This window comes from Tuber melanosporum (assembly GCF_000151645.1).
Source record: "Tuber melanosporum whole genome shotgun sequence assembly, scaffold_57, strain Mel28".
Lineage (NCBI taxonomy): Eukaryota > Fungi > Ascomycota > Pezizomycetes > Pezizales > Tuberaceae > Tuber > Tuber melanosporum.
Window position 1 is genome coordinate 74,047 of NW_003299103.1, and position 26,404 is coordinate 100,450.

Here is a 26,404-nt window from a genome sequence, read left to right on the forward strand (position 1 = left end):
TGGAGAAAGAAGGAAAGCAATGGATGCCAGCGAGAAGGCTTGACTTTGCAAGTACGCTTGGCTCGCCTACGCGGTGGCTTGGCAGTGACGATGCAAGGACAGGGTAGTGGTAGTTGTGGTAGCTCGTCGTTGGTAGGTGCGGTGATAGTAGAGGTGAAGGCGGTCAAGATTCGAAGGATTGTTGTTCCCTTACTGACTTGGAGCAACGAGAGATAGTGAAAAGAGATGGTAGCGGATGAGAGTGAATCGCTTGAGATGAGATGATGTGTGGTTGCTGCGGGCTTTATGGGGGGGGGGGAGGCTTTGTAGGCTTTGTATTAGAAGCAAACGGGAGGCGCGTCTGAAGGTCGCTGAGAGCGACGGTTTATTCAGAAGGCACGTCCCGTGATTGGGCGGCCCCTCATTAGCATCTGAAGATGGCTAGGCTATCACAGGAGCAGCAGCGGGATGCTTGGTGAGAAGAAGGGTTGAGCAAGCTCCCTCTCCCGGGAGTGACAAGGATTCAAACCTCCATCGGATTTTTTGGCTGGCGAGGTGGTGTGCAGTAGATGCTGTGAGGTCCTGAGTCAGTTTTCTTCCTATGGATACTCTACAATAGTTCGCCTTTGGTACGAGTATGTGAGCGGTTTTCCCTGGGCGTAAAAGAAGCCTCCAATTGGCGAGTGTAAACCAGCATCATATAAGCCATTCGGGAGGGTTTAGGGGCTTTTCTCGCTCCCTCCTTTTCTTCTTCCTAGACAGGAAGCCTAGCTAGGTGGGGGGGCAGTGGGAGATGTCCTGATTGAGTTCAGTGTCTAAATGACTTAGAATTGGTGATTATGGTAACCAATTGTCGAAATCCGCCACTTCTTTTCACGACTTCAGGGGCATGGAAAGTGACGTATAGCAACCAGGGGTTCTGGCTGGCCCTCTTTCCAAAGGAAAAAATACTCAAGTGCGCCCCAGGCTGTTTGGCGAATTGTTCTCCTCCTCCCATTCTGGTTGCCTGGGCAGTAGCAGGAAGGGGACACGGAAAGCAAGCATGGGGAGAACGCTCTGATTGTATGATACTGGGTCACTTACCAGATCAGTTAGCGCCCAATGTTTTTTTGATCCCGGTACACTATGATGGCCCGAGATTCGTGTTGCACCTGTTTCATTTCCAGGTTAATCCTTTGAATGGGGGCAGCTGACGGTCTAACGGAAGCTTGGGGTAAGCGTCAGTACTACTATACGATATATTATTATAACCACTAGAAGGCACAGGACAGTACCACAAAGGGAGAGTCGTGCAAGAGAGATGCGATGAACGGCTGACCCATGCACACAACAGGAAATAGGCTCAAGAAGGTTTTCCATGCAAACTACCATTTCCTAAAGCACTCAGGCAGGATGAGCTAGAATTTCGAGAGGAAAGGGAGGAAAACAAGAATAACAGCAACTACCATACCGGTACTGATAGAGCGTCATTGAACATTGGTCCATGCCTAGACAGCATTCTAGAAACAATGGAAAGGGAAGAGGGAGAAATTTTTTAAGAAAAGCTATCATACCCCTCCCTAGTGATGGTCACGGAGAAGGACTCCCTGGGGAGGTTTTTTTCTATTTGCTACAGTGCATCAGCCATTAGTTGCATTCCTCAAGTCAGCGAAGCAAGTTTTACGGCAGCAGAAGAGTCAGCCCGATACCGGTGGCGCGCTCGGTTCAGTTAGAGTCAGTAGGATATCTTCTCCACCCCCCTTCCCACCCCACCTCTGCTCTTCCCCTCCACTGCCCGCGCCACTACACATTGACATTTCCACGGGTTGACCCTGTTCACCAGAACCACAACCAAGTTATACCACTACGAGTATACCAGTACATACGCCACTATAAACTATAAAAAAAAACCCCCAATGAATCGGGAGACACAGAGAGAATGCCTGCGGTAGTACTCGTACCGTGATAACTCACCACCATTTGCACCTCCCGCTTGATCTCGATCTCTGTAACGCGCAATCTATTCTCTACTTTTTTCCTTTTTTCCTTTTTCCTTTCATTCTTTCCTCCTGCAAAAGGCCCTAGCCCGTATTCTTTCCATTGTGGAATGGACGAGTGAATGGGCGAATGTAATAGTACGTATGTAGTCCCACGTACCCCAATTAATTCTTACAAGGGGTAACCAGGCTTTTGGCCCCCAAAAAGCAAAATAAGACAGAGAAACACATGATAAGGAGGGAGGTATTATAAATTGGGAAATTTTAAATGCAGCAATATAAACGATCGGCCCAGGGACTGTTCCGGTCAAGCTTCTAGAAGGTTTAAAAAAATTTTGAAGGAACAAAAATGGTGGTAGGGGCTTTTTTCTTTTTCTCTTTTAATTTTTTTTTTTTGCTGCAGACTACCCTGTCCATTTTTACTAAGAGCCAGTCTTGTGGGAAGTCGATCCATAGGGTTGGACGGTGGTACTGTACCTTACATCAATTGTTCCATGGAACTTCCAGGATAAAACGGATGGTGTACCGTATCATAATTGTATTTGGGATGGCGATAGTGTCATACCGGCAGCACTGGTTCCGTTCTCTTTTCCCTGAGTTAATTTATTGTACAGTACGTATGATACTGTACGAGTACTCGCACCTCTTGTATCATAACATATCATAACATATCATACTTACTCCCTTCTTCCCTCTCCCCTCTCCCCTAACTCCCCCGCCCCCACTACGGGTATCTCTCCCTTCCCTTGACCCTACCATTCCACGCGTGACACCTAGGGGTCCGGCGGCGGGGGCAAGTCACCGATCCTCACACCCCCCTACCCCTCTATCAGGCCTTTTATTTATAAATATCACACTTATTCAATTTCATAACTTTCTGTTTGCTCTAATTCTGCTTCTTGCCCTTCGCGGGTTCTCCGTTCATTCGCTTTCATCTGATTTTCCATTTTAATAACCCAAAAAATTGGCATTCCCCCCCCCTTCCCGCTGCACTCTCTCCCCGTCGGTAACGTATGTGGTCCACCTAATCTGATTGGCACTCTAATAACAGGGTTATATCCCCGCTTGTTATTATAAAGTCCTGTACTTACCCTTTCTTAAAGCATTTCTTTTTTCTTTTTTGGACAGTACCTGGCCCCCGCAGAAGCAACAGCCGTGGCACAAGTTAGGCAAGTAACCATTGTACAAGTGTGTAGTTTAGGCATAAATGCATCTTATATATGTATTGTACCCCGGTGAATGAACGGAAGCGAATAAGAAGAACCCTCTTGGGGCTTGGCATTGATACAATTGTTGTTATACGTCAGTGTCGATGGACCAGCTAGCTAGCTGTCTATCTACTGGTATCAGTTGGATTTCACTTTACGCAGAGAAATCGCTCTTATGTGCATTAGCATCGCTGGCTCTCCCGCCTATGATATGATACTTATCATGCCGTTGGGAACTTTGTAAATTCTGACAGGTTAAATATATGTATGTACTTTTAGATGCATTACATCCCATTGTATGATTGTACTAGTACACTTGTACTCGAGTACACCACCACCCCGCCCCACCTCTCTTCACAATCACAATCCTTCCCCCCCCCCAATCCCCGAAACCCCATACTTCCAGACCTGCGGGCGGTGCTACTGGAAGGCAATTTAGGAATGATCAAATGCCTCCAAAACATCTAACACGAGCGAGTGGGCAAAGACGGGTCAGGGGCCGGAAGAGATTCAGTTAATTTTTAGTCCCTTCTAGTTCTTTCCACCATCCCCGCTCGTTCATGATGAGATGTGCTACACACATAAGGCCCAAGGCAGGTAAGGCGGCGTCAAAGGTTGAGGTTGATTGGGTCCACAAAAGTGCAGATTTCGCTTTGCGGTTTCCGGTAGATTTAGAAAACCCTTTTTTTTCCTTCACCCCACCCTCGTCTAGTATCTTTACTTTTTCCTATGATACTTCAATTCCTTACCGGTACGAGTTTGCAGTACTCTTGGCTTGTTCCGATACCGTGAAAACCCTTGAAATCCACTATCAGATCATCAGCAGGCTCGGCGCGTCAACCCGAGATAGGTTTAGTTTTGGCAGGTCGATATTGTAGAATCGCGAAAACGGGTTAATAAGATCCAGCACAGGGGGTGTCTTATTTCGTGTCAATGAGACGCTAACCCTTCTCAGGATCCCCTATCTCCGGATCTGGAGATTACAGGGCTGGCGGAGATGGCGGATTCCAAGAGTTTTTACGCTATCATACCCTATCATACTTGTGCCTAGGGGAAAACTTGAGCAACAAAGTGGAAAGGAAAAAAAAATTTTAAGGTCAAAAACTTGGCATAAATAATTCCTTTTGTGATAAGTTTCTCTTTTTCCACGAGTTACATCATGGCATTTCCCGGTTGCACACAAAAGCCCCACATTGAACCTCGTACGATCGTTAAGTTACCCTCCAGGGCCCCTCTTCCCTCTCTCCCGTTCCTCGGAACAAGCTTAGCACCCTGTCCGCAATTCTCCCTCTACTACATGCCCCAAGTCACTATTCACACCCCATCCCTAGCTTCCAGTTTCTCGACAATTCTTCTTCTTCTCGACCTTTGGCCTGCCAACAGGTAACAATTGCCGGCACATTCAAGCATTAACTCAAGTGCATATACAACAAACTCAGGCACGAGCTAGGGCAAAAACTGCAACAAACGGAACACCACGGAAGAAGACAGAAACAACACTTCCTTTTTTTTCTTCTTCCCCCTCCAACGAACCGAAAAACAACCTCATCGTCACATCGCCGGTACCAGACGGCAACGAGAGACAGGGGCAACGAATATCCAGATCCAATGAGTTTTTCAACTACTGCAGATATTCCGATCAGAGTCACGTCTGATAACGCTGCTTCCGAGCGCCGTGTCACCCCCTCGTGGACCATTTCTGAGCTCAAGAATAAGCTTGAACCCGTCACTGGCATCCCTCCGCCTTCACAGCAACTCACGCTGCGCGTGCCACATGCTCCCCAGCCTATACCCATCTCGAGCCATGACGAGGAACACACGCAGATAGCAGCCTTTCCTCTTCAGCCTTACGTTGAACTACACGTATGATGGCCCTCTCCAATCCATTATGCTTTTTTCCCACTTCCCACTTGCCGATCCGCCACCTTTGAGAGGTATTCTAGTTGCTCCCTCCTTTTTCGATGCTACCCTGCTACCCTGCGTCTGCCGAGTATAACCTCGCGGACGCACTGCATATTTTTCTCGTCTACACTTTCCATCCCAATCGCCCATAGTTGCTTTTTTTTTTATCCCTCTACTTTTCACACAAGATCTTATCCATTCTTTTGCTTTTTCCCTTACTCCCACGACTGCCCCCTGACCGTAACCACTTATTTTTCGATTTTTCCTTGACTATCTGCTACTTTGTCTTGTGCACGGTGTTCCTTTTTATACGCCGAAAAGAAAAAGGCACCTCACTCCGGTTGTCACGCAACCTACTACCCTTGCTTCCCGTTGTCTCAGAAGGAGAGAAAAATGAGAAATGGAGCCAACGGGACAGATGGGAAAAGCAAACATTCCGATTTGGCGCGCCGTTTTCTGACATTTGTTTCATATATACGCCAATAGGTTGCGGATTCGCGTCCGCTCGCAGCTCGCCCCAATTTCGTGGATACTACTAGCATTGAGAAGTATGTGATGCCGGAGGAGGAGTACGATAAGCTCCAGGACAGCGTCCTTGCTTGGAAGAAGCGAAATAAGCTCGGCCGGTTCGACCCGGATAAGGAGGAGAAGGATCGGATGGAGCTGAGGAGGCAGTATGACGAGGTGGGCGCTAGAAAGATAGTGGTAGGTGCTAGATGTCGGGTTGGAGCATCGGATCTAGATCGCAGAGGTACGATCAGGTACGTTGGGGAGGTCAATGAGATTCCTAATGGTGGAGTATGGGTTGGCGTAGAGACAGACGAGCCAACAGGTAAATACAAATTCCCCTTCTTCCTCTCTTTCCCCCTCAGTTTTCTAGTGCCACATCCACACAACATGGGAGAAAAGTGGGACACGCGCACATTATTTCCTTCTAGAAGTTGACTTTGTTTCCGTGTCGCAGGGAGGAACGACGGATCTATCCAGGGCAAGTTCTACTTCAAGTGCGAGGCCAAGCATGGGTCCTTTGTGAGACCTGATCGCATTGAGGTTGGGGATTTTCCTGTGATTGACGATCTGGACGGTCTGGAGGAGATATAACACTCCAAATGGTATAGATTTAATTAAACGCGTGCTAGCCTTTTTCCATTGCACGGCGTAGCAAATATCACTATCAAAATAAGATAAAAAAACACTCCACAGGATGCCTACTCGTACCGTAAGGGCTTGCGGGCGCTGCAACTTTTTGGGGTGTGCTTCTTGGGATGGCGTCGCGGTGTTCGGTGTTCGGTGTCTGGTATGCACAGGGTGTATATTATCCTTTCGGTACCTTGTTTTATCCCACCCAGATGTGGGGCCTGACGTCTGTTATTTGGTACTCGTAACAGGGGCCAGATCACCTTGTGCCACCGGTACTATATACCGGCACTGCCGTAGAATCTCGTGAAAATTCACCATTTCCGTTAGCCGGATCCCGTGACAAAATCTCCCAAGAAAGATTAGCGTTTTCCTGACACGGCACAAGACCAGCGCTCAGAAGGTGTTGGACCCGGTATTCGCTGATTCTGTTATTGTACTCGTAACCTGTCAAACCAAACCTATCCTGGGCTGGAGAAGATGGTTGATTGCACGAGATTTTACGGTACTTGTATACTAGGTACCGGTACCCGAGTACGAGTAAAGCCGGCCCGGTCGAGTTCCGGTAGTTCACACGCGACTCGCCTGTCGCAGGTCAGTCACGATGCCCGTATCACGTCATGTCATACAGTACCGGTGCTATATGCGATTGCGGTCTAAAAAACGGGCGTAGGGATTGTATGTAATTCGGAACGAGGGCGAGTGGAGTTCGGTCGGAGGGAGTCAAGACATTTTATCCTACTGTACCGGCAAGGGGAGGGAATCGGTTACAAGTATCTAGCTGTAGTTTCTCCCCTCTCTCTCCTCTCTCCTCTCCATCGTACTCGTACTCGGGTATGGATGTGGGGTGACGGGAAAGCCAGGGATTAGGGGGGTATCGAAGCTTCTAGTAATTTCCATGCCAAACCCATCCATCCTCTTACGGTATTTCTTGTGAGGGTGCAGTCCATAGAAGGGTCAGACCCCCGGAATCCCTGGCTGCCCGGTCACCCACGCCCAAGGGCGAGCACGAACGATACCCACAAACTCCCCTTTGCTCCAGCCCGATAGTACTCGAACCGGAGTGCGCTCTCATCACTGGGATACACAGTACTGTACTAGTACAAAGCGCCTTTAAGCCTCATCAAACACCCCTACATGTGGCACCAGGGACAAATATGGGCTGGTGTTGTACTCGAGCACTCGCACTCGACGTCTCGGAGCGTGAGTTACGAGGCGGTGTCCCCGGGTTACGGTAGTTCCATCAAAAATGCAGCGCCGTGAAGCTATCGATATTCATAAGCGGATCATCCAACATATCCGTTTCCCATTCCGGAGAATTTTTAAAGAGGGTCGAGCACCTCGCTCCCATGGCTTGATTGGCCCAAATCGGGGTCGAATCGTGGGGTAAGCATGGCCCAGCCACTCATCGCCAAATCTTGGTCCGGTACTCTAGTACTGTACTCGCGCGGCCGAATTGAAGCCGGTCACCCTCATGGAGTAGTTATCTGCGAGCCAATAAACGCGTACTGTACTAGCAGTGATCTAGAGGATGCCAAGATGAGTCGTGTGGCAGGATATACTCGAGCGCCAGAGGATAGGTCGGCTTTGTGAATAATCCGTCGGTCCGTCGATATCTCCTGTTACATCTCCAATTCTACGCTCCAGAGCTATTCCTATACTGTAAGCGACAGGACGCCAGCATCACATACAGGAGGGGCCGGAATGGTCTCCTGGAGGGAGCAGCAACTCTAACGCTCAGGTGGCACGAAAATATGTCATATCAGACCTATGCGGGTGGCTGTCGCCCATACACGAAATCTCCATGTACCCTTACCGGTACTTGGGGATCCGTAATATGTTTCGGCGCACCGACTTCGATCCGGCCGCGCGAGCGCTGTGCTTGTACTCGTACAGTGCTCGTACCTGGCTCTCGCTAGATTTTGTCATCGTCGTCGTCGTACTCGAGTACCGCACCGCACCGCACCTGTACTCGAGTACTTCTAGACCCCACCTGCTCATTATTACTACCGACTGGGCTGCCAAGATTCACACTCCGAAAAGCTCCACAAATGGCCGCCATGAAACTGTAGCGCTGGTTTCTCGGCCCCGGAAGGAATTGTCCTTGTGAGGTTTCTGAGCTACATTTTTTTGTTGTGGCTTTCTCCTGATGGTTTTCTTCTTCCTTCCCCACTATGTTATGGTGAGGTGAGGTTGGATTACGGTCCTCCGGATGGCAAGCACCGGTACTGCAAGGCAATGTTGCACTCGGTGGAGGCTTGTTCCTGCTTGCCTGCTGGCTGGCTGTATGGTGGTACGGCTGCAGCTGGTGGTAATAAGGGACAGTACTGTACTGTACTCGTACTGGCACAAGTAACTACGAGTATAATACAAAGTAGGAGTTGCAAGTGGGTACGGCGGTAGTCTACGCTACCGTTGCGATACGCGCCGGTAATTTAGTACTCAAGTAAGTAAAGAGTAGTTTGTAGTCTGGTTAGAAAAAGGAATTATAGTGAACCGCCCGGGATGTGCTCGCTTAAAGAAAGTCCATCCATCATGATCCATCACCAACCGCTACCATCATCTTCACCTCCGAACACCCCCGGCCGGCCCCCTTCCCCCCCATCCCATCTCATCCTACCCTCACTCCATGCTACACTACCCATCCCCATCCGCCATCTCATCCGTCCATCACAAAGCTTTGCAACAAACGACGGCGCTAGTATACTATCTATACTTATCACGAGAAAGAAAAGAGACAAAAAAATCCCTAACCGAAGCTACGCGGCGCGCAGTCACTGCCGTATCATACATCAGCCACGTCAAAAAAAGAAAAGAAACTGTCAGCTAATGACGTCGAATAGCTCCCGGAATAAATACCGTACCGGTATTCCCCCCTTCCTTCTCAAAGTGAAAACGATACCCTACGAGTAACCTGAGAAAGGAAGCGAGAGTGTGTGAGAGAAGGTTTTCGGATTGTAGCGGAATGAGGGGACGTTCTGTCTGTCTGTCAGGAAAATCAGTCAGTCAGTCTGTTAGTCTACCAAGCCCGGTACCGGTACTTGGTCGACTTGTCCACTGACTTACTTCACATGTTCCACATGTCACGTTTCAGGTTATTTTTTTTCTTCTGCACTCTACTGATTCATTATTTGGTGGCGCTTGATTGGATGAATGGCCGGACTCGGTTTAGCTTAGTAGTTAAGGAAGCGACCGGATAGGTTACTCGATTTGGGTGGGTTAAAGTGCGTGTAGCTGGGGTTGGGAGGTGCAGCCAGTGGACTTGGTAGGGCACTGCGAGATTTGTAAAGGTTTTTTTTTGGTGGAGAAGTGTGGACAAGGAGAGGGAGAGGTGCAGTCTCTTGGGGTGCTTTTGGAGGAGAAAGAGTTGGAGGGAATCAAGTTATCATACTAAGAAAGAGATGGGCAGGTTATGGTGCGGTGGGTCAGGCTATAGGTGAGTTGCCAACTGGAAGTATACACGAGTACCGGTATACTGACAGGCAGGCAATAACTCACGATGCGCTATTCAGACACAGCGCATCGTACTGGGTTGTCTGAGTATGGGTAGCAATACTGCATGGTTATGGTGACAGATGCACTCGATTCATTCACCATTGGACCAGAGCTGGACGGGATCGTTATGCCTCAGCCCGTTGTCGTTGCGTTGTTATTAGCAGAATAGTGGGGTTGGTGGTGCTACTTACTATACTTACGCAGTGGGAAACTTCCGTTCCTCTCGTTGCAAGTGCAAGCAAAACAAACTACGACAACGACTATGACCACTGTTACATTGAAATTTGTATTACATCAAAGGTGTATGATACCCGATCCTCCTCCTACAGAAACAACAAACCCACTAACTTCCTCTCCATATCCTTCTCCCACCTTATCCGGTCCCTCTTTTCACCATCAGCACCATCATCACCATCACCAACATCACCTCTCTTCACTCCAGCCACCTGACCACGGCGGAGAGACAAAATTCACCAACCAGATGGATGGGTAACTAGGGAATCGGAAAGAAGGAAGGCAAAAAAAAAAAAAAAAAAAAGAGAGGGAGAGGGATTCACAGTTACTCGAGTACAGCACAACTGTCCGTGATGCTAACGCACAAGGTAGGTTCAGAGCGGCAGTTTACGGCTTTCCGTCATCGGTCGAGACTCAAGACTCGGGGAGGGTGGATACCATTCGTGCTGGACCAGTCTTTTTCTTTTTTTTCTCCCTCTTACTGACTGACGGTTGATGACAGGTACCGATATTATCAGTCGTGATACCGCATTTTCCTCTCTCTTCCCTCCCCCCACACACCCCTTTCGCTCCCTCAACAACCTTCATCTAGTTATCTAGACCTTTTACATTTTTTGTCTTATTTTGAAACACGATACGCGGGTTACCTCTTTATCATCTGAAGCTCGGGAGTTCCTTTCCTGCCTTCTGCCTCATACACCTGGGTTCTCGAGCGAGAGAGCGAAAGGGACCAGGGTGCGGCAGTTTGTTCGGAAAGGACGAAAATAAAAAAAGAATCATACTCAATTACTTTGCAGCTCTTCAAACATTCCCCCTACTTTCTCACCCCCCCCCCTTCCCCCGTTACCTGGCTGCCTGCTTTGTGTGCCTCCATTTTGCGCCAGATATCTGTCGTTGACCCATGTTGGTTCTTCCCTTTCCTAAGAGGTGTATCGTCGACGACGACACGATATGATACACCTCGGGGCAATCGCAGCCTCCATTGATCAGCACACATCCCATCCCGTCGTTGCCTTCGCCTGACCTTGCCTTCTCATTAGACTGCTAGCAGCAGCAGCAGCACGCGGTGAAATTTCCACATGCAGAAAAACATTCCCGCAGACCTATCCACACCCTCCACAATCCCCACCCCCTTCCAAACCCCCACCTCAGCTCTTTACCCTGGCCTCACAGATCTCAGGAATATCACTGTGTTGGTTCCAAGGAACCTTTGGGAGCTGAGATTGCCGAAGGTGATTGCTACTGGAAAACAGGGCAGGGCACAACAGGGTAATAGTGTGTAGCTTCCCTGGTCTGGGGGTGTGGGAGGCACTGTGCGGGCAAACCAAATTAGACGGTTAGTGAGATGTCTCGTGATCAGCGAGTGATTTCACCGCTGAGAATGCGATTGTGGCAAAGCATCCTATATCCTAAATGTGACGCCCCTGTCGTGGCCAAGCTCATGGCCGAGCTAGTGGCAGAGGAGGCCCAGCATTGGAAGAAGGAGTTCAAGCTCTCGAGCCCAAAATCGCTCAACTGAACTATTCCCAACAACTCGCTAGAAATGAGATGGGATTCGTACGCTCAATAGGTAAGAGCTGAGGGGGGGGGGGAAGATCCCACTAACCGATCCGATACTTTCACCTACCAAGAAACCAGGGATACGAGATCCTACCCACCCCATCATGGAAAATATCCACCTAATTTCTCGCCGTCCTTTATTCTTTCATTCCTAGCTTTTTGCGGATCGAACTACAGTTATTGGTGGGCTTCCTTGACAAGGTCAGGCATGACCTTTTCATACGCCCTCACTCACGTCCCAATTATCGCAACTTCACCTCCGATAGGTTCGGCGAGGTAATGACGCGATCCACCCAGTCCTAGAGCGTAGTGCCATATCAGCCCTAGCTGGATGCGGTGAAGTGGAGCATTAGGAGTGGAAGGAGCTCATGTCACGCACGTACGCATGCAAGCGCCCCGCTCCCTTGACCCGGGAAAAGGCAAAGACGACGAACCAGATGTTTTCATATAGCAACACTGCGGGGATAAACTTCTTGCGCCGTGAATGCTGCAGGGATGGAGACGGAGGACGGGGTAATGACAGGATGAGCAGGGAGGGAGGCGGCGGGAACTAGAGAGCAACAGAGCGAGACCAACCAAGCAAATTAACCAACTAGGGTGATTTGAGCAAATGAATAAATGGGTGGATGGATTTGCAAATGGCCCGAGCGCGGATCATGCTCGTCCTTCTTTCCTTCCTCCCCTCCATTCTATCCTCGGGGGCGGGACGGGAGTGAGAAAGATGCGATGGCGCGGGAAATTGGGATGAGCATGGAATTGGGATGAGCGCATCCGTTGGTTCGTTGTTGCGCTGTGCAGTACCCATGTTTGCGCTCGGTAAGGTTTGCATATGATTCATTACTATATACTCGAGACATTATCCTATCATGCTCCATAGAGGCACAAGGGGAAAGAAAGGAATGGGAGGGAGGGAGGGCACAGCGGAAAGGAAGGGCTCCCTGTCTAGCAAGCCTAGCCCGGCCTAACCTAGCCTAGCAACAGTTGGTTGTTTTGCTCTGCTGACTGGATGTATCAAAGAATATTCGGATAGAAGTAAGGGAGGGAAGATAAGGGGAGGGTGCAGTTATCGTAAGTGAGATGTCATATTATGTCGAATTAAACTATGAACCCGAATTTTTGCCATGGTATCTACGGTGCTTTGGGATAGTGTATCTCAGGATGGCGTGGGAAATGCGAGAGAGAAGGAAGCTGGTACCTGATGTACAACGCCCACCGTGACAGCTTGCCGTACCGCAACTCCCTCCCCCACTCGTCCACTCCCCAGAAATGAACAGATGAATGATTGAGTGAGAAAAACCCCTCATGCTCAATTAACCTTACCATGTTATCCTGGCTCAAATGCTGTCATCATAGCGACTCGTAGCAAGCGGGAAGTATTCGATAATACGAGTCCAGATTCTGTATTACGTGCGGGTCTTTTGCTATATATTTTTCAAATCCCCGTTTCCGGATACCTCTTGCCCGCTACGAGTACTTGCTATATAAGCAACATGAACCCGAGTATTCGACTTCGAATTTTGTATTGGCCTACCGGTGCGCACAGACAATTAGGCATACATCTGTTCACTCCCTGTGCTCGGGAAACTTGTTGTCTGTGACAAGCATCCAGCTGACAGGTCCTGACAAAGAGCATATACCCCCGTAACAAATCCATTCGCAAGATTCTTACCCCCTGCACAGTTTATCATATGATAGGGAGAAGAAGAGAAAAAGGAAGAAAAAATGTAAGAAAAAAGAGAAAAAGAAAAAATCTCAAGCAGGGAAGATGATATATATCTTCTATGTACCACTCATAAGAGCCCGGTATGACCACGCAATACGGAGTGAGTCAAAACCATCCGTCCAGAGGGGATGCAGAGACGAAAACGGGACCGGATATAACATCCCTTTGCCCGGACCCCCGAGGGTGAACGAGTGGCGAGAAATGGAGAAAGATTGAATAAAATGGAATAGAATAAGACAAACGAGCAGCTTATCTATGGTGGGTTGGCGTGTGGTGGGATAGGTCACCATCCGACACGATTTGCTCCCCTTCCAAGGAATGGTCCGGGTGCCATCCCCGAGTGATGAATTGTGATTGTACATGTTGTGTTTCCCTCCCTCCTTTTTCTTCCCCTACCAGCGCACGATATACGTCGGACCAGGTATGGAAAGTATACGTATCGCCTTCCGCGCGCGCAACGAACTCCAATATAGAGGGGTGGACCACCGTCCCGCTCTCCCCGGGAAATCGGTCTTTGCCCGCGAGAAGGGAGCTAGCTACTATAGCTACGATAGCTATAGTAGCTAGCTAGGCACCGGTACTGGCAAATTCTGTTTGCAAGCGGGTAAAAAAAAAAAAAAAAAAAAAAAAGCGGCAAGTGCCGTTCGTAGAGTTCTTGAAAATAATTATCATTATTACGATAAGGTACTATACTTTCCGCGGTGGGTGGATGGGTTCTTCTTCCCCCCGTTTGCTTTATCCGGGTGTCTGTCTGGTTCTGGTCCTGGTTCTGGTTCTTTCCGGCGGGAAGGATTCTTGAGAACATGTGCTATTGTAGATCTTCTTCTCCCCCACCCTTCCCCTTTTGTTCCCGATAAGCGGTTGTTACGGATTACGATACAGGTTTATCATACAACGAGCATGGCCGCACACCCGCTCCTTCCCCGCCCCCCCCGAGATATGATATTCTCTCTCCCCTTCATTGCATTGTTCACTCCATCCTATTCTATTCTTATTGTTCTCCTAGAGCGGTGATTGTGGTTTACTGAACTGGCTGGCTGGCCGGCTGGCTGGCTGATTGACTGAATGGTCGGTACGATGTGATCCGGGATGGGCTTGGAGGGAGGGGGGAGATATATACACACCCGTATCCATTTTTTTTATTTTTTTTATTTTTTTTACCCAAGAGGCAGTTCTTTGTCCAGCAGGTGACTTCGAAGCGTCCTTTCCGCCGCCCATCTCACCCCGTCCGTGTATATGAACGAATTATCACTCGTTCTGCTGATCACAACTTGTCACTCGGGTGGATTGCTTTTGTCCGTGTCGGTTTTGTGAAAGCCCTATAGTATGAATTTATGATACAGTTATGGTACACGCTAGCTGAGGTGTGATAGCGGTAGAGGTGTGAAATCGGGGGGCTTTTGCTGCGCGCGTTGGAGGTCGCGGGGCGGGAAGGGTTCGAGTATCGTAGTGTGGGAGGGTGTGAGCGATGCACTTTCCGAGAGAGCGGCAAGGTGGATCCAGTAGGCAGGAAGCTGGATTTATAACTTCTCGGCATACCATTCAATCATGAGCAGAGCGAGTGGACAAACTCTAGCGCATGATCCGCACAAGCTCATAAATTTCCACACACCGTGACTGGTACTGATACTCGTGCCAAGGTTGTGGCTCAACATAACATTTTTGTGGCTCCACATTTTTTTTTTTTTTTTTGTGGCTCAAGCTTGTCCGCTTCACAGTATTTCGTAGCTTAACATACTGTTGAAGTTTAAAGAAACTGTGCAGCTCTCTATCAACTTACAGTCCGGGGTAGTTTAAGGCTTGAAGGTAATAATATTGCAGTCTAAGGTAACTAAAAGCATGAAAGGAAAAGGATGAGAAAAACAGGTACAATGAATGAGCTTGGAGCGCAAAGAAAGAGATAGAGTAGGAGCATTATAGGCTACCGTAAGATGAGATAAAATTGCACACGAAAGGTAGGTGAAATATTATAGCCTATAAAAAGAAAATATCAAAGCTTATAGTTATGACATCCTCCATCTCTGCTACAACCTCCAGTAATTGAAATTTATTTCCTGATTGGGAAGACCTCAACACCAAGGCTTTTTTATCACCACTTTTCGTGTCTGGTCCCCCTTATATATATCAAGACATTGTCCTTCTTGGATACATGTGTGCGCGCCGGTGTATGATGTGATCATACCTACAGGAGTGGTAAACAGTATATCCCCATGCGTGCGTTGGGGAGTAGTGAGAGGACCAGACGCATGCAAGAGCTAAAATTCCTATTCCTTTCACGAGATAGTGCGCGTAAAAAAACAATAATAATCGGAGAACCAAGTATGATACTCTGGAGAGCAACCGTTTCGCTTCATCCCATGTCTGCCGTGATGCGACAACCCCTCACATACCAGGAAACTTGTTCCCAAGTGCGCATCGTGGGGATTCGGGGATTTGTCTGTTTTCCATAATAGGAATGGGTGCTTGTACTGTATGCCTGTCGAGAGTTTGGAATACGAAATGGTATTCCAACGCGGCGTGGCCGGCTAGGATGGAAAAGGGCGGGAAGGGTGTTTTGTGTACTTTGTTCGTATAGCAACGGATAGCGACGGGCTATTGAACGAAGCTTGGGGATATGCGATAACTGGTAGATCATGATTGGCGTTTTCACCATTGGTTTTCACCGGCCATCACACATTGATGCAGGGTAGAATTCAGGTTCCTATGCCTACAGAAACAGGCCAGGATGAGATCACGCAAGCATCAAGGAGCACCACCAAGATACTGGGCATGACCAACCACAGCCAGCTTTGACATCCAGGAAGCAAAAACATCAAACCCACAACTAAACTTTTAAGCCCCAACCGAGTATATTACACACCCACTCCCTAGGAGAGCAAATCAAAGTCATCCACCGTATCCCTATACTTCATAATAGTCCTCTTAATCTTCGAGGAATCCACCCACGTGACAAAGTCCTCCATATTCCTACCCAAATCAGCACCGCCCCACGAAAAAGAAAAGAAACCATACCTGGTAACCAAATACGCCGGATCAACCACGACCTCCGGTCCAACTCTAATATGCCCCTGCTCCACAAACCTCACACCAGTGTGAACAGTCTCACACATCCTTAGCCTCGTCATCACGACCGGTAACCTCCTGCGACAGAAGGCGGCGACGGTAACCTTATTCTCCACATCGCTCATCTTGGCCCCCTGCGGCAATATCCCCATCGAGTGCAGCTTTTCTAATAGCAACTTTTCGTGCTTTCGACGGACTGGGTCGGTGGGGTCTAGTAGTGCGAGCTTGTGCGCTAGGTGGCGGATGCTGCCGCATATCTTGTTGTACTTTGTGTAGGTGTTTGGGTCTTGGATGTGGTAGCGGCGCATGACGTCGTGGGCGCGGTGGGAGGAGTCGGACTTCCAGGTCAGAAAGTCGACTTTTCGGAGAAGTCTAGCTGAGGGGTTAGCTATCATGAATTGAGGATGTGGGGGATGAGGGGAATTACTTCTGCTCATGGTGTTTGAGTTTGCGGACCATTTTTTGATATTAGTTGCGATTACAATCTATGGCGGCACTTCTTTCTTTTGGGGGATGTCGTTGAGCAAACGTTGAGGTCAAAATTGAGTGAGGCTCAAACGGAACCGTAGATCGCCAAGACTCCATGCATAGTCTACTCGTACTCGTAGTCCGTGCTTACCCGTACTTGTTGTAATCAGGTCAAGACTTCACTGGCCAATCACTCGGCTCTAAACATATACGATATATTATTATCATACTGGCGTATCTCCATCAAGGTTTCGAATTCCGGATACCCCCAGTATTACAATAGTGATCACCATCTCCCAACATAGTCCCAAAAATTCCCACCCACACTCCACCTCCACCCAGCGGTTCCAGTCGTCCAGTCCTGGGTTTCCTTTTATGGATACAATATCACCCCATTAGGGATTTCAAATTTATTTATTTGTTTTACCTTATTTTTGTTTTAACTTATTGTAGAACTAGTGTGTGTCTTACTGGGTGGCATTGGGTGCATTGACCAATTTTAGTCGACGGCAGTCGGACGGGACGGCTAGGAGCACTGGCCTCCACCCCCCGAGCCGAAACTCCATGTCTGGCATTCGGCACCGGTACAGCCTGGTTACAGGTCTACAACACCACCAGCAGGGCCGTGAAGAGCGCTTGTAGCGCTATGGTGGAACTGAAGGAGGAAGACCTGTGCAGCAATATCGGCGCTTCGAACCCCACCCAACCCGAAGCAACCGAATGGGCTGTCATGTCAATCAAACCCGTGATCAGTCAGATCGAGTCGAACCCATATTGTGTCAACCACGAGTTGCTCGAGGGTGAGCACGGTCGGGAAGATATATTCCTCACTGGCGCCGTCGACAAAGTTCTCCGACGTTGCTTTGGATCCTGTTGTCAAGGATATCGCGGGGAGGGTCCGGAAGACGCCGGCCCAGGAGTTGCTGGGATGCTGGTTATTGTTTCTACGACTGCCACTCGAGTAGCAGGAACGAAGAGCGTCAGAAGGGGTTTCTCGACCTGAGCCTGAGTGGGCGGATACGGAAAGGATCAGGGAAGCCGGGGAGAAGCAGCATCACGGGGGGTATTGGCTCAAGGGGTATGGAGAGGGGGGGCTACCGCTTAGCCGGAAGTCTCTATCATGTACTTTTTGGGATGGTCCACTCTATTCTAGACTGCCGCTCTAGCATTTGACTCCGAGTTCATGGAGACTCTGAATACACAGACTACAGTTATAGTGCTATAGAAGCGAGCGCCTTCTTACATACGCAAGCTTGCTCACATTCACATTTGTGCTCTTTCCCCGCTTTCCTTATAGCGGGGCTTTTCATTTCTATCCTTTAGACAATCAACCAACAATGCCTTCCCCTCAATTTCTCTACTCCTCACAGCACAAATTGTAACATTACACCGATAATTCACGGTCACCGTCGGGCCGCCAGATATGACTCAATCGAGTCCACACGCCAAGGATCCCAAACATTTCTCCATCCGGTTCTACCATTATTCCCCCCCCCCCAACCCGTGTAAAGAAAAAGAAAAATAGAAAGAGAAACCCAAACTAAAGAGAAGAAAAAAAAACCCTGAAAAGAAGAAGAAAAAAGATGCTATATATGAACAGTCTTCCGAATCGAAGAGAGAGAGAGAAAAAACTGAAAATGTCAAGTGAATTTAAACTCCAAACCCACCCCCGTTTCCATTCCCTTTGCCAGGATCCAGCAGCAACTTCGGTTTGATATAGCCCTCGTCAATCTTCCTAAACCATTCGGCCTGGTCGTCCGAGCCGCCGAACATGCCGGCTAATTGACCTAGTGCTCCGGAGGCTGCTGTTCCCCCTCCTCCATTACCACTGCTATTACTATCGTGTTGTGTGTGGTGGGAGCTGCCACTTCCCTCGTCATTTCCACCGTTATGGCTGCTGCCTCTTGCCATGGAGATGTTCTTCTGCCGAGGGTTCATGGGTGGAAGGCCATCGTCGTCATCATCAATGTAGTCGCTGTCGTTGCCGCCACTTCCACCTGACGCACCGAGTATGTCCTGTTCTGGGCGATTTCGCTGACTGTTTCTTCGTCCGCTCATGCCGGAATTCGGCCTATCTGGAGGAGTTGGTGAGTTTCCATAGATTCCTCCCGTGGAGATGGCACCACCGCTCCTGTCTTCCCTGGGAACAGTGGATAGCGGGAGACCCACCGGGCCCATTCCACCCCGGGAACTCTTGTAATAGGCGCCGACGTTCTCAATGTCGAATTCGTCGTCGCTGTCAATTTCCTCGACCACGCCGGTTCGGATACCGAGGATTTCTAGCATTCTTGCGGTTGTGCCGCCAAAGACGATGACTGTGAGGACTACTACCACTAGCACGGTTGCCCTAAGGGAGTTTCCGTTTTCTCCGGTTATGCCAGCGGCGAGGGCGACACCTACAGCCCCGCGAAGACCGGCCCAGAATAACATAGCCTGGTAGCTGTGGGGGAGCTCATCGGCTACGGTACGCCCCCGCGCCTGTGCACGGTAACGGATGACAAAGTTGATGAGTTTAGAAAGCGGGAAGACAGCCGCCCAACGAGCCACGCAGATTCCAATAACAGTCACTATAATAAACGCGGGGCGGAAGACAAGCTGTGTCTCTGTGAAAAGTGACAGTCCAAGGTAGATAAAGATAAAATTCTCAGAAAGCTGCGCCAGGACTTGAAAGAGGTACTTTGTAGTTAGCTGCGTGCGGCGAGACATATTATAATATGCGTAATGCTTGAGTGTGATCCCGCAGAACAGCAAAGACACAATTCCTATATTGACCTCTCGTCAGCCCCACGCCGACTCGGTTAAACCAGAAAATGACCCTTACCGGACATGTGACAACCATTGGAGAAAAGATATGAGGCGTAAGCCACCAAAAGGATAAGACAGCTCTCAATCTTCGGAAATCTCCGTATATACGTATGCTTCAACAGCAATGCCGTTCCGATCCCGATAAAAACGCCAATCATCAAACTAACGGTAAACACCAGGAAGAAAATCCCAATACCCCTGAACAAGCTCCCAATACTGGCAGGGCCCTTGTTCTCCCCGTGAAATCGCTGCGCAGTCTCGAACATGACAATAGCCACGGCATCATTGAGAATACTCTCTCCGAAGATTACCGTGTAAAGCTTTGGGTCCACTTTGTAGGTGTTGAAGATGGCGAGGATCGTAACGGGATCGGTAGCAGAAAGCGTCGCGCCAACACCGATCGCTTCAACGAACGAAATCTCGAGCGCTTCAAAGGGTCCATAGGACCAGATGAACAATATGACCCTAGAACATCCCCACCCCCACTCAGCTTTATCCTCACCACCACCACCGCCAGGGCGCAAAAGAAGGGAAGGCTAATCATCGCAACATACCCAAGGACTACCGCCGAAATGAAGGTTCCAGCAAAGGCAAACGTCAATATAGAACCTAGATTCCGAAAGAAATTCGCCTACCCCGTCACCATCACCCCCAGCGTTAGCACCCACCCCATCATCCCCTTCAGAAGTGGAGGGGTGAAAAGATACCTGATGAAGCTCATACCCCGAGTTCAAAATAATCGGTGGTAGCAGCACATTAAAGAAAATCTGATAATCAAACTTAACCAAGCTCTGCAAATGCTCGGATGAGGTAAGCCTAATAATCAACCCCACAAACATTCCTACCCAAAACCGCCCCTCCATTAGCTCCACCAGTTCGCCCCCGAAGGAGGTAGGGGGGGGGGGTGGAAACAAACTTACCAGCAAAAATAGAAATAACAGTCTCGTGCACTGCCTGAATCTTCTTCAACTGCAAATAATAACTACAAAATAGCGCCAATATCAACAATGTGACTTGAATGAAAAGGGCCCACGAAGAGATGATTTCGGATTCGCCGGGGTCCGTGACGTCTACACCATCCAAGTCAGCCACCACCTCTTTCTCTCCAGTTTGACTTTGAAAGGACATACCACCATCATCAGGATCTTCAGCATCGCGTCCTAACCGATAACCGCACATCAGCTTAATCCAAATTCCGGCCACGTTTCACTTACACCAGAGAGATAGGAAGAAGCGGGCATACTTAGCAACGCGAACAGCATCTCTGATGCCATCCCTTTCGAGCTTTGTAAAAAATCAATTTCGAGATCACTCCGTTCCGATTTAAGGCCAGCTCTGGTATTAAACACGGGGTGAAGCGAGCGAGCGAGCAACCGCAGCGAAGGGAGAGAAAGAAGAAATGAAGCGGGATGAGTAGATAACACGCACGATACGATACGATAGAGTGGGGAGGGGGAGTGAGTAAGGGGAGGGTTTCGAGGGTTTGAGACGATGTGTCCCGGCCGCTAATCACCCAAGCCTACCACTACCGGTATTGCGCGGGTATGGCACGGTAGGTGACCTTTTTTTTCTTTTCTTTTTTTTCGTCCTCTTTTCCTTTCTTTTCTTTTTCCCGAGAGCAACCACACTGACGGAGAGGAAGGAGGTGAAAAGTGAGAGCCGCGTTTCTGGGCTTTTATTTATGGATTCGGGCTGACAGGGCACTTTTTCGAACCTGTTAGTCTAACGTGCATACCTTGGCGGGCAGACAGGCAGGTGTGTTAGTACTGTAAATTTTACCGTAAGCGAACGTGGTAGTGATGGGGCGGGCGCAGGTGGACGGACAGCGGACAGGCGGGTACTGCCGTGATCTAGGAAAGGTAAGGAGAGCTTGCTTTTCTCTGCCCCGGGAGATAGTGTTTCCCCCGAAAATAATTTTACGCAGAGCTTTAAAGACTATGTACAATTACGTAGAAATAAGGGATGGGATGAAAGGAAAAAGAATGAAATAAATGCTTCGTGGTCGGAGCCCGAGTGAGGCAAGCTCAGGGGGTAATTCTCCATGGAAAAAGTTGGCGAGATCACGAGTAGAAAGCAAGGACACCTATCCTATCCAGACGCTCCATTGATACACAGCCGCTCACTCACACCCTTCCTGGCGTACCGGTAACTTATGTGACAAAATCGGGGTCATGGAAAAAATGAAAGAAATTACAAGCAACTTCATGAGGTACTGTATGAATTAGATAAAACCATTGGGGTAATAAAGACTCCCATTCGTAGTCTCGTCCGTTCGATGACCCCATTACTGTAAACACCCATTAAAACCACAACATTCCCAACATACAGTCTTCACCGTAGTCACGATGAAACCGGGCGGGCGACGGATTAATTGCCAGTAATTTTGTAACCCTAACCTTTGCTTTCTTTTTTCTCCCCCAGAAATATCCCTGTTCGTCGCCCGCCCAGTTTCGTCGCGACTACGGTGAAGACTGTACCGTCTATCACTCACATACCGGTACACAAACGCAAGTGTGCGAGAAGCAGAAAAGAAAAGAAAAGAAAAGAAAAGAAAAGAAAAAGCATCATCAAGTCTAACCCAAAAAACTCCCAAATCAACACCTCTCCTCAAGCCTCACGCCTCCCCCTCCCCCTCCCCCTTCCCCCCCAGCATCTCAACCACCTCCCCGACGCCCCCCCTAACCGCAATCCCCAACGGTGTCCTCCCACAGCAGTTCTTTACCCCACGAACACTTTCACCATTCTCCCCGTCGAGTAAAACCTTCACGACGCCAGCGCCGCCGTGCGCGACAGCGAGGTGCAGCGCAGTGTACATACAGTAACCCGGGTGCGCGACATCAGCGACACCGTTCGCGAGCAGAAGCCGTATGAGGCGGAGGTCGTTGCGGAGGACGGCCCAGTGCAGCAGCGGCATGCCGCCGGCCCGCGCGGTCTGGTTCGCGGCCGAGTTTAGCAGGGGGGTTAGCACGTTCGCCAGGCGGATGTTGACGCGCAGCAGGCGCGATTGGTACTTTGGCGGGAGGAGTTCGGCGATTGTGAGGAGGAGTTCGGGGGGGAGGGTCAGGAAGGGGGGTGGTTTTGGTGGTGAGCCGGTTTGGTTTATAGCCATTGTGGTGAGTTATCTGGCGCCCGGAGGAGGGGAACTGAAGGGAGGGCGAAAGGCAGGAGGAGGACGCTTATAGGGGGGTGGTGGAACGGGGGCAATGTGAGACGGGGGAGTGGGTGGTATCGGGAGATTTCATAATCATCTCGCCCTCTCAAATCTCCGGGTGAGACATACAAGTAAGTGATGAGACTTGCAGTGCCTTTGCGCACCGTAGCTGGTTAGCCAAGGGAGGTCAGAGGTTGACGTTTTCCCGGGAATGAGATAAGCCCCTTTTTCCCAACAGTCTCCAAAGCCTCAGCTCCGAAAGGCCGATGCTCGTCATCATGCAAGATAATCCGCAGTCATCACTCATCACTCGAGTATTTTCACTAAGCAGTCTGAACGGGCCGGAAGGCCCTGCCTCGGCGTGCCAAGGCTGTACGATATGATCGGCTAACCGATCGTGACATTCACCAAGGGCTTGGTAACAGCGTTCGGACAAACTAATTCAATGGTGGTGAAACGTACAAGAAGCCATTCCCGATCCCTCTCCACTCTGATAAAATAAAATAAAACCTCCTCCAAGCTGAAAAAGCTGCATACCAAGTAGACCACACACCTCTACCCCCCTTTTTTTTGGCCACAGTGGCAAAACAAGGAAAACCTCTAATCATGTTCCCGGACAACATCCAAACACAAAAGCAGTGAGGAAAGCAAAGAAGAAGAAAATAGCGAACAGTGGAAGGGGTGAAGTAGGGGATGAAGTAGGGGATACGGTAGGGGATAAAAGACATTCCAAATACTAACCATGCGTCCTAACAAAGCCCTAGAAATAATGTGAATACCCAATGTGACAGCCCAACAGGAGGGGGAATCCTTAGGCCAAGAAGAAACCGAACAAAATATAAAATAGAGAACAAAACAAATCTTAAAAAAAAAAAAAAACTCCAGCCGATTCATCTAAACTTCATCTCCCTCATCCAGCCTTCTATAGTTTCCTCCAGACTCGTATTCTGATTTCGCAAATAATCTGCTGAACAATCCACCAATTCCTCGACCGCTCCCTGATCGGCCCGGTGGTCTCGATTTCTTTGAATCAGCACTTCCGATATCGAGTGAAGGAACCGGGCTACCACTGCGACTGGGATGAAGGAGTGACTGTTGCGCGGTAGGGGGTGTTTGGTCACCAAAGATAGCGTCCATGTCCTCGAGTTGGACGCCCTTGGTCTCTGGATAAACAAAGTATACTATTTATAAAATTAGCACACGTTTCGGGCCCCAAGGAAAACAATTAATTGTCAGATTAGCATACCAAGAACAAAACTGACGGCGCAGAAGAACGCATGCACCAGATAAAGGCGCCATTTGATCCAATCCTGTAGAATTGGCGTCATCTCTCCTACCAACCAGTTGAATGCCCAGTTGGTCGCAGTCGAAAGGGAAGCTCCTTTGGCTCTGATGCTGAGGGGCATGATCTCCGGGGGGTACAGCCTATTCATGATTAGAATTAGGGGTAACCCATGGGGTGATATCAAAACTTACCATGGGACAGGTCCCCATGAGTATCCGAAAAATGCGTTGTAAATAATGACAAATATGACCACCATCCTTGGAGTGTAATGGACATCAATGTAAATGAAGTACGATATCGCCGTGAGTGCGAGGGACATGATGATGGCTCCAGAAAGCAAGATAGGACGACGGCCCCACTTGTCCATAAGATACCATGGGGGGATGGTGCTGAGGACATAGACGATTCCATTGATCCCGGTCATAAGAATAGCATCGCGACCGACCCACCCGGCCTGCTCAAAAACCATGGGAGCCTATCCTGGTTAGAAGCGAAGAACAGAAAGTGATATGTGAGGCAACTCACGTAGTACGAGATAACGTTGATACCATTCAACTGAGCGAACGCTTGGGATGACATGGCAATCAAGAGGCGTTTCTTGTACCTATTCCACATCTCGGCGTAGGATCGTTCACCCTCCGAGCGCATGACGAGGACATTCTCCTTGATTTCACGGTACTCGTCCCTCGCACGCTCATTGTGGATATCGCCACCCCCATGAAGATTTGCCAAGACAATCATCCCTTCTTCATCATAGTCATTATCAAGTAGCCATCTACGTACAATTTGTCAGTCGCGAGGGCAAAAAGGGAGATGACGCTTTATGATACCTTGGAGATTCGGAGATGATAAGGGAGCCAATCGCGAGCAAAGAGCCCATAATACATTGCATAAAGAGCGGGAGTCTCCAGGAGTAGTTACTCTCGATAAAACTACAGAAGTAGTCTACCCAGACACTCGATGCGTATCCCACGATGTTACCCGTGAATTCGATACATGCAAGCTGGCCTCGATTATGTGGGGGCGAGATCTCAGACTGATAAACCGGAACGATGGTTGAGAGTGCACCAACACCAACACCAGCAATGATACGGCCAAGGATTAAAGATCCCATTCCAGTAGTAAAAGTTTGTAGAGCGCCTCCAGTAACAAAGATAATAGCTCCATAGAAAATAGTTTTTCGCCTTCCAATGATATCTCCGACTCGGCCTACAATCAAGGATGATACAAATGCTCCGACTTCCAAGATAGCTACCATAGTCCCTATCTGGGCTCTGGTGGGCTGATTGAAATAATCCTTAAAGTAAGGGCCGCTATAGAAAATGGGATTAGTGCTCTATCCGATCAGGGGCTCAGGCAAGAATTTTCGTACGTGATGATCCCGGACATGACCCCTTGGTCATAGCCGAACAAAAACACCCCCAAACTTACGAAAACACTCGTAAAATATCTACCATAACGTTAGCTTGTTCACGACTGGGCAAACACTGGGGAGAAAGAGAGGGTAATCACAGTAAGGGCTTCCCCGTGAGCCCGTGCACAGAGCTGCCATTACGACCGCAAGTCATGATGGAGACTAAAGCCTTTTCTGCTCTCGATACTTTCCTGGGTCCTGGGGTAGGTATAGGGATTTCTATTTCTTGTCGACGGTGTCCGTCGTGGTGGGATGACTGTGAGGCTGAAGACCTGCGTCGGTGATGACGCACCTTCTTCGAGCCAGGGCGGCGGTGAGAGAAACGAGTGCTAGATGACGGGCCACTGAGACCGTCGCCGAGGATTTCCTGAAGTCTAATGGATAAGGGATCCTCCTCCCCAAGTTGTTCAGCTAAGTCACCGGTATCACTCCAAGAGAACCCAGAATAGTCTGAGTCGATGGATGACCGAGAGGATGAAGAGTGGCCGTGGGGAGGGTTATGATGTGAAGGCCCTGGGGGAGGATATTCTGTGTGTTGAGGATCTGACGAAGAAGACGGTCGAGAAACTAGGGAACGGAGGGGTATATCGACCTGACGCGTGGGGGGAGGGGATGTGGGAGGAATGGTGACGGTGGTGGGGCTGGCGGACAGCCGTGTTCTTCAATCTTTGACGGGTCCAGGACTACTGCAGGCCCTGGCTGTCGGCGGTTGATGTGGGAGGAGGAGTGGAGAGCGGGTGAAGATTGAATTTTGCCTCCTATGGGCAGGTTCGAGACCTTAGTGTGTGGTGGGTCGGGCAGTGCGGAAGGGGGGGGGGGAGTGATGGTGGTGGAGGGTCGTGGTCAGGCCGGGGAAGCTTTGTTGGGCGATAGCAAGTTGCTAGGGCAAATGCTCCAGGGGTGAGTGAGTGCACAGCTGCCCTGACCTTGCTCCCCTCCTACTCACAAATCATATCATATAAAAAATAAAATAAATAAAAAAGTCTACAATAAGCTCAAAAAGA

General features: G+C 49.3%; 4 protein-coding genes; 1 reads left to right on the forward strand and 3 right to left on the reverse strand.

Annotated features, from left to right (window-relative positions):
- Nucleotides 1-4,391: 4,391 nt before the first annotated feature.
- On the forward strand, nucleotides 4,392-6,429 carry GSTUM_00009412001 (uncharacterized protein). XM_002840681.2 has 3 exons: nucleotides 4,392-5,026; nucleotides 5,552-5,897; nucleotides 6,030-6,429. Exons 1-3 carry the CDS (start codon nucleotides 4,772-4,774, stop codon nucleotides 6,164-6,166), a joined length of 738 nt encoding a protein of 245 aa, XP_002840727.1. The 5' UTR covers nucleotides 4,392-4,771; the 3' UTR covers nucleotides 6,167-6,429.
- Nucleotides 6,430-15,700: 9,271 nt separating this feature from the next.
- Nucleotides 15,701-16,784, reverse strand: GSTUM_00009414001 (uncharacterized protein). XM_002840682.2 has 3 exons: nucleotides 16,705-16,784; nucleotides 16,227-16,649; nucleotides 15,701-16,181 (listed from the first exon to the last, which is right to left on the reverse strand). The coding sequence occupies exons 1-3, from the start codon at nucleotides 16,734-16,736 to the stop codon at nucleotides 16,082-16,084; spliced, it is 555 nt and encodes a 184-aa protein (XP_002840728.1). The 5' UTR covers nucleotides 16,737-16,784; the 3' UTR covers nucleotides 15,701-16,081.
- A 1,611-nt stretch (nucleotides 16,785-18,395) lies between these two features.
- Nucleotides 18,396-20,678, reverse strand: GSTUM_00009415001 (uncharacterized protein; the record flags this gene model as incomplete). Its single annotated transcript, XM_002840683.1, has 5 exons — nucleotides 18,396-19,507; nucleotides 19,567-20,015; nucleotides 20,105-20,181; nucleotides 20,258-20,391; nucleotides 20,471-20,678. 5 exons carry the CDS (start codon nucleotides 20,676-20,678, stop codon nucleotides 18,396-18,398), a joined length of 1,980 nt encoding a protein of 659 aa, XP_002840729.1.
- A 2,450-nt stretch (nucleotides 20,679-23,128) lies between these two features.
- Nucleotides 23,129-26,173, reverse strand: GSTUM_00009416001 (uncharacterized protein). XM_002840684.2 has 7 exons: nucleotides 25,499-26,173; nucleotides 25,359-25,436; nucleotides 24,817-25,299; nucleotides 24,512-24,761; nucleotides 24,178-24,461; nucleotides 23,948-24,126; nucleotides 23,129-23,882 (listed from the first exon to the last, which is right to left on the reverse strand). The coding sequence occupies exons 1-7, from the start codon at nucleotides 25,552-25,554 to the stop codon at nucleotides 23,596-23,598; spliced, it is 1,617 nt and encodes a 538-aa protein (XP_002840730.1). The 5' UTR covers nucleotides 25,555-26,173; the 3' UTR covers nucleotides 23,129-23,595.
- Between the last annotated feature and the right edge of the window lie 231 nt (nucleotides 26,174-26,404).

Bases quoted from the DNA above. Each gene is read 5' to 3' on its own strand.
- GSTUM_00009412001 (XM_002840681.2), top strand. From the start codon at position 4,772: ATGAGTTTTTCAACTACTGCAGATATTCCGATCAGAGTCACGTCTGAT. The intron at 5,027-5,551 runs GTATGATGGCCC...ATACGCCAATAG, and splicing joins AGCCTTACGTTGAACTACAC to GTTGCGGATTCGCGTCCGCT. The intron at 5,898-6,029 runs GTAAATACAAAT...TCCGTGTCGCAG, and splicing joins AGAGACAGACGAGCCAACAG to GGAGGAACGACGGATCTATC.
- GSTUM_00009414001 (XM_002840682.2), bottom strand. From the start codon at position 16,736: ATGGTCCGCAAACTCAAACACCATGAGCAGAA. The intron at 16,650-16,704 runs GTAATTCCCCTC...CCCCTCAGCTAG, and splicing joins CTCAAACACCATGAGCAGAA to ACTTCTCCGAAAAGTCGACT. The intron at 16,182-16,226 runs GTATGGTTTCTT...TGATTTGGGTAG, and splicing joins CCGGCGTATTTGGTTACCAG to GAATATGGAGGACTTTGTCA.
- GSTUM_00009416001 (XM_002840684.2), bottom strand. From the start codon at position 25,554: ATGACTTGCGGTCGTAATGGCAGCTCTGTGCACGGGCTCACGGGGAAG. The intron at 24,462-24,511 runs GTGAGTTGCCTC...TAACCAGGATAG, and splicing joins TCAACGTTATCTCGTACTAC to GCTCCCATGGTTTTTGAGCA. The intron at 23,883-23,947 runs GTATGCTAATCT...TTTTATAAATAG, and splicing joins CGCCGTCAGTTTTGTTCTTG to TATACTTTGTTTATCCAGAG.